The sequence below is a fragment of the Choloepus didactylus genome, chromosome 14 (assembly GCF_015220235.1).
Source record: "Choloepus didactylus isolate mChoDid1 chromosome 14, mChoDid1.pri, whole genome shotgun sequence".
NCBI classification, from domain to species: Eukaryota; Metazoa; Chordata; class Mammalia; order Pilosa; family Megalonychidae; genus Choloepus; species Choloepus didactylus.
In genome coordinates this window covers 17198215-17204427 of record NC_051320.1, presented here as the reverse complement: position 1 = coordinate 17204427, position 6213 = coordinate 17198215, and the positions used below count along the sequence as shown (strand labels likewise).

At 35.6% G+C, this 6213-nt stretch overlaps 1 protein-coding gene across 2 annotated transcripts in view; it reads right to left on the bottom strand.

The window, feature by feature from the left end:
• Positions 1–1101: 1101 nt before the first annotated feature.
• Positions 1102–6213, bottom strand: part of RAB2A (RAB2A, member RAS oncogene family) — a 135436-nt gene continuing 130324 nt past the window's right edge. For both annotated transcript variants that reach the window (XM_037803543.1, XM_037803542.1), the window contains exons 7-8: positions 4418–4486; positions 1102–2420 (exon numbers count right to left, since the gene is read on the bottom strand). In XM_037803543.1, coding sequence (XP_037659471.1) covers positions 2325–2420; positions 4418–4486 — 165 coding nt within the window. In that variant the 3' untranslated portion in view covers positions 1102–2324. The remainder of the gene's footprint in view (positions 2421–4417; positions 4487–6213) is intronic.

The following is a 6213-nucleotide window of genomic DNA, read 5'->3' as shown; positions in this document are numbered from 1 at the left end:
AAATGGTAAGTGTTATCTTTATGAAGATCAAAATTTTGGAATGTTACATGTTGAGACCTTAAAAATTGTATATATTTTTTAGCAATTAATTTTCTAGCTATTGAATCTTGTGCATACACACTACAAAAATTGACCAGAGTATTAAAGATTCCATTAGAGGTGTCAATATTACATTATTTGTGATAGTGATAATAAAATGGGCAAAGAGTGGACATCACAGACAATAATGTTCAGTTGTCAATTATAAAGGATTTGTAACATATATTCCTTAATGGCAGATGAGATCTGTAGAGCAAGGGGCACTGAACTACAGGAAAGTCCACCAGTTGTCCCCACTGCCCAAGCCTGAGACAGATTAAGATTGCTGTCCTAGGACAAATATTTAGGGCTCAATCTTTTCTTAGGACATTAAAATACATGTGCTGGTTTGTTGCTGTTGCTTGATTTTACCATTAGCTTCTCATCTCATTCTTGACTGATAAAAGAATTAGAGGAGAGAGTATGGAAAAGAAACACATTAAAATGTGGGAAAAGTTAACAGCAGTTTAAAAATAACAATTTCCAAAGAACATATCCTAATTGTCTTAACTCTTCTACTCACCAGTAAAGATGAGTGAATTTGATACAACCACTTTAAGGGGAAAAAAAAATCTATAATAAAAATATTCACAAAACTAGATTTCCTCTTGCCTTTTTCTCTGCCCTCTAGGAGCTAGCTAAAATCAAACTATGATAGCCTTAAGTACTTTCCCTTAAGTAATGTCAAAGCTTTGACACAGTATTCCTCTATCTTCAGGACAGGCCTGCATAAAGTTGAAGTTATTGTGTGAATTGAAAGTAATTAGTTTCAAACTTAGAACTTCATTATGCTTCCTTACAGTCTAAATTCTCTTTCGTGCTGGTTTAGGAGTAGAAAATATTTGCTTATATATCATCATCAACAAAAAGAATTTCAATAAAGTGTTTTACCATATTTCAGCAAAATTGAAAAAAAAATGGTGTTAAGCATTTTTTCTTTTTTTAAACATGCTTAAATATAAGAAAAGCTGTGATGGACTAAAAAATACATTTTAAAAAAAGATGTGGTCATAATAAAAAAGAACACTTTTATACATAGGATTTTATTTTGCACTACTATAACAATTTCATTATAGGCCAAGGAGAAAAAGAAAAGAAGGATAAAACCACCACATTGAGTCAATTACTAAACCTTTTCTACTTTTAACAGGATTTTCCATCTGGTAGATTTATTGTCATATCTTCTTCAAAACAGACAAGATGCTTACCATATAGGTTGCCACTGAAAGAAAAATTTTACATAGTCACTGTACATCAAGGTTGAAAAAACTGTCCTGCATGAAAAATATACCTAGAAATCATGTGAATAAAAGAAAAAGAAAACATTATTGTGTTTAAGGTAAGATTAAAGTCCTCATAATGTGCCATCTAAATGTGGATACTCATTCTTCCTGGAGTTGCTTAGATGTAGGGATTCCTTGCTTCTGCCCTTTTCACTCATTATACCGTGTTTTTAATCAACAGTACTCAGTAAGGCAAACAAATCCTTTTCTGAACAGGCCTTAAGGAAATTAGGGACAAATTGCAAACTTTTGGCATTAAAACAGGTTAAACACATACATAGCCTTTAGTAGTATACATTAAGCATATTTTTCTTGGACTAGTGACAAGAAAAGATGAACATGCTTGTTAACAATGTCAAAAAGTTTAAAATTCAGCGTCCAAGCAATTCCTAACAATGCTTCTGTAGCTTTAAGCTCTAAACAGTATAGAATTTATGCAAATGCATTAAAGAATTCAAGCTTGGCAAATTCCACCCAAGCAGGATATTAAACTATATATACAGAAAGTAAATGATAAATACAGAATTAAAAGAGTCCTTCTGGTTTTCTTTATAGCCTTGAAAATCGACAAACTTTTTGAGGACAGTTCTCTCATATTAAACATTAGGTAACCACAGGTGTTAGGAAACCTAACTACAACAAACTGATTTAAAATACTCAAGGTGACCTGGTAGTGTTTAATACAATTCAGTTCGTAGTCAAGGGCACAAGACAACATTTAACAAAAATAATCACATCAATTGACCTAGAAATCAAATGCAAATAGATATGAATACAATCTCCAAAATCTGTCTTTTTAAGTGAACATTAACCATTTATTCAAAGTTATGTAAGAATGTGAAGGATTAAAGTCTTCTGTGACATAAAGCCATTTTGAATAGTTTCATGTCTCAGCTGAGCAGGAGGAGAGAGAGTTGAAAGAAGTGAGCAGGCCCCGTGGGCAGCTGCACAGTAAAAACAGACTCAGCAGCAGCCACCTCCAGCCTGCTGTCCTCCCTGATTGCACGCATGCGTCGCGTTAGTAGCAGCATGCTGAGGGCCAATTTTAATGCCATTTGCCTGAAAGAAAAGAGAAAAGGACAATAAACATAACTGGGTCCAACCAGACAGCATGGTTTACTTAGATTAATTTTTCCCCATCTAATTCTTAATGATCCAATTTTGCCAAACCACTCAGCAAAATAGATCGGATTGAGCAGATTTTAGCAACAATTAAAACAGTATCTTTAGAGGCTATTCCTTCCTTTAAACAAAATGAAACACATACTGTGGAAACAATGTTGAAAAGAACTCTTTTATCATCCCAGGCAATGAGTAAACAGAAATTGGATAATGTTGCTTTTCAGGGAATTCTCACAATGTAGAAATTTTTTAAAACAATTGTCAAGTGCAATCTATGAAGGACAAAAATATTCACAAAGCCTCTGCTGCTTTAACTCAACTTAGTCTTTCCTCTCGACAGCCTTTCTGTTCCACGTGGAATCAGCTGCACAGGCTAAGGGCATATGAGCGTTCTGTGTCATCAATAATTTCTATGATGCCCCAACACATGGCCGCTTGCCAGGAACCCACACACAGAGTAGGCTTTCATCCATCAAACTCACACTTCTATCTTAACCCTCACTCCCTCAAGTGGATTTTACCTAAAAATACAACACTTTCAGAAAAGTAATACAGTAGCTTCAGAAATTAAGCTCTTAAGGAAACTTTACGTCACAGTAAATCTCAGATTTATAGTGCTTGGCAGTTGTTCTGCAACAGTAGTAGCCTTGGGGTTTCTGGCACTAGCTCAGTATTGACAGCAGCTGATGTGGTTTCTTTTCGCTCTTTTGACTCCTTTTTAATAAAAAGCATGCCCTATGGCTCATTGGTTTTGCCCCCTCTGGGCTGGTAGCAACTTCTTGAGGAATCAAGGAGCAAGACTTGGCATTAGGCCAAATAAATAGCACGGACTGTTGGCTCTTGACAGCATATTACAATCAAAGCTCCACAAGGCACAGTAAAGCAGTCAGCTACTATAGGAAACTAGACAGAAACAATGAATGTTCCTGTTGAAATAGAGGCCCAATTACTGTTCAATTTATACGGCATTCGTCTCTGGTGTTGCCTTTAAATGAACTCAAAACCTACTGCTCTAAGGGCTAAGATGATAGGATTTAAAAACTAGACCACAACAAGAAAATGAAGTACTTTTTGGAAACCTTAGGAAAACTACTGTTTGTTTTAGCAAAGAATACCAAGGTGAATAATTAGAGAGCCTTGTTTACACACAGGCCAAGAGACACCAAAAGCAATGGCTCCCTAACACAATCCTTTCCTAAATGCAATTGGTGGAGGAACCAGGTTTCTCTTGGCAACAAAAAATCTTAACACAGAATGGCAAAAATACTTAAGTAAGATTAAATAATATACTATCTCCATATAAACATCTGAAATAAATAAGGCCCAATGCATAGTGAGAATCTGGGTCAAAATACTGACCTTTGGTGAACACTCTGAATTAGATGCTTTAAAGCCTTACATTTTATCCTAATCATGTTGACTCAAACCAGCTCAAAATAATTTTACCAAAAACTTACTGCTAATTTCATATATATACTCTCCTGAAAATATGCTATGCTAGAGTGGGTGCAACTTCCCAATTGAGTCCCTCCCCACCGCTTCATACCAGACAACTGAGAGGGTGTCCTGCATTAGTGACAAAGCACGTGTTTACACACTAGAAGATTATTCCCCAAAGTAAACACCACCACACAGACAGGTGGGTGAAACTGACTTTCACCTCTCTCTAGGGGATTTCATCTGTTTTGTGTCACTTGCAGTAAGTGGATAGGGTCATTTACTTCAATCCACTTTCATAGCTAAAGTGATACTCTACTGTAGTATCAACATTTAAGTATTTACTATTCATAAGTTTTCAGTTAGGTGATTGTAAACTAATGTGTAAACTATCATAGAAGAACTTAAGAATTAAAAAATGTAAAATCATGAATCCAAATAATAAGTAAAATTCATATCTAAATTAATATTAGCCAGCAGTATTTATATGTTGATACCTCATTATTAATGTCAAAGACTCCTTCTTGGATTTTTTCATAAATTTCTTTTGCTGTATTAATAAATGCCTGAAATACAAAGTAGAGAAATTGGTACATATTATTTAAAACCACAACAGTGAAAGAACATTACATAAAACTCTACAGAATATCATAATGTTCAACATATGAAAATAAATGGAATCCACCATATTAATAGAATAAAGGAAAAAAACCACTTGATCATCTCAATAGATGCAGAAAAAGCATTTGAAGACATCCAATGACCTTTTCAAGACAAAAGCACTCAAAAAACTAGGAAGAGAAGGGAACTTCCTCAACCTGATAAAGGGATCTACAAAAAACTCAGAGCTAACATCATATTTAGTGGCGCAAGACTGAAAGCCTTCCCCCAAAGATCAGGACCAAGACAAGGAGGCATGTGAACATTCATTAGCGGCATTATTCACAACGGCCAAAAAGCAGAAACAACATAAATGTTCATCACCCAACGAATGCAAAACAAATGAGGTCTAGCCATACAATGGGAAGTTATTCAGCCATCAAAAGGAATGAACTGCTGATACATGAGACAACATGGCTGAACCCTGAAGACTTTATGCTAGGTGAAAGGCCACATATTGCATGATTCCATAAATGTCCCAAACAGGCACATCCACAGAGAAAGAAAACAGATTAGTGGTTGACAGGCACTGGGGAGAGGACGGAAGAGGACTGACTGCTAGTGGGTATGGGATTTCTTTACGGGGTATTAAAAGTGTGCTGGAATTAGATAGTGGTGACAGGTGCAAACTTTGTGAATATACAAAAAAACATTGAATTGTACACTTAAAAAGGGTGAATTTTATGGTATATGAATCATATCTCAAAAGAAACATTCATGACCATGGGGGAAAAGAGAATATCATAATGCACAAATAGCACACATGAGAAAAACACAATGTAAAACTAGGTAAATTATGACCTTCCTTGGTAAACTAATTTATTTTTGGAGGACACTGTTACACAGTTTAAGAGGGAAGGTTTCAAAGGATGCTTACAATAAAGAGCTAAAAGTCAGCTCAACTTCTATGTCATGTTGACTGAAGTTTAACTCTTTTCTCATTACAGCATACTACTAAATTGACCAAATATTAGTGCTGGAACACTCAGACCAAATTAAGCCTCTCCATGCCAAAATTAACCCACAAGTGTTCTATATGTATATAAATATATTATGTATATAAAATAAATATTGATGATGCTGAAGAAGAGGTAAATAAGTGCAGAGAGGTTCTAAACTATCAGATTTGAGAGATCAAGATAATCGTACTAATCAATATTATAAGTTAGGTTATCTTCAATTAGCATTCTACTCTTCTTGGCAGTGGCTCAGTACCAGTGATACAGACCTAATTCAAATTTTAAAAAGTAAACCGGGTGCATGGAAAGGAACAAATCATACCTTCCCTCTCTTCCACACTGGAAACATTTGACTGCTGAACTTGCCACCAGAGCTTTTGTTTCCTAATTAACAGGACTGATATGTTTTCACCTTTAAAGGCCTTACCGCTCCCCAGAGTAATCAATCCACTGCAGCTCAATTACTGCACCAAGCACACACCACAGTCAGTGAAGGAGATTTGGGCAAACGTGGCAGGAGCACAGAGATATGAATATGCATAAACGCTAAGTGGCTGATCGAATCATCACAAAGGGTCATGAGAATTTGCAGCAAAATAATGAGAAGAATTAATCATTGCAGATTCACAAGGCTCTTAGAAAGTGAGCGCATTTTTCATGAGTGCCCTGGCGTT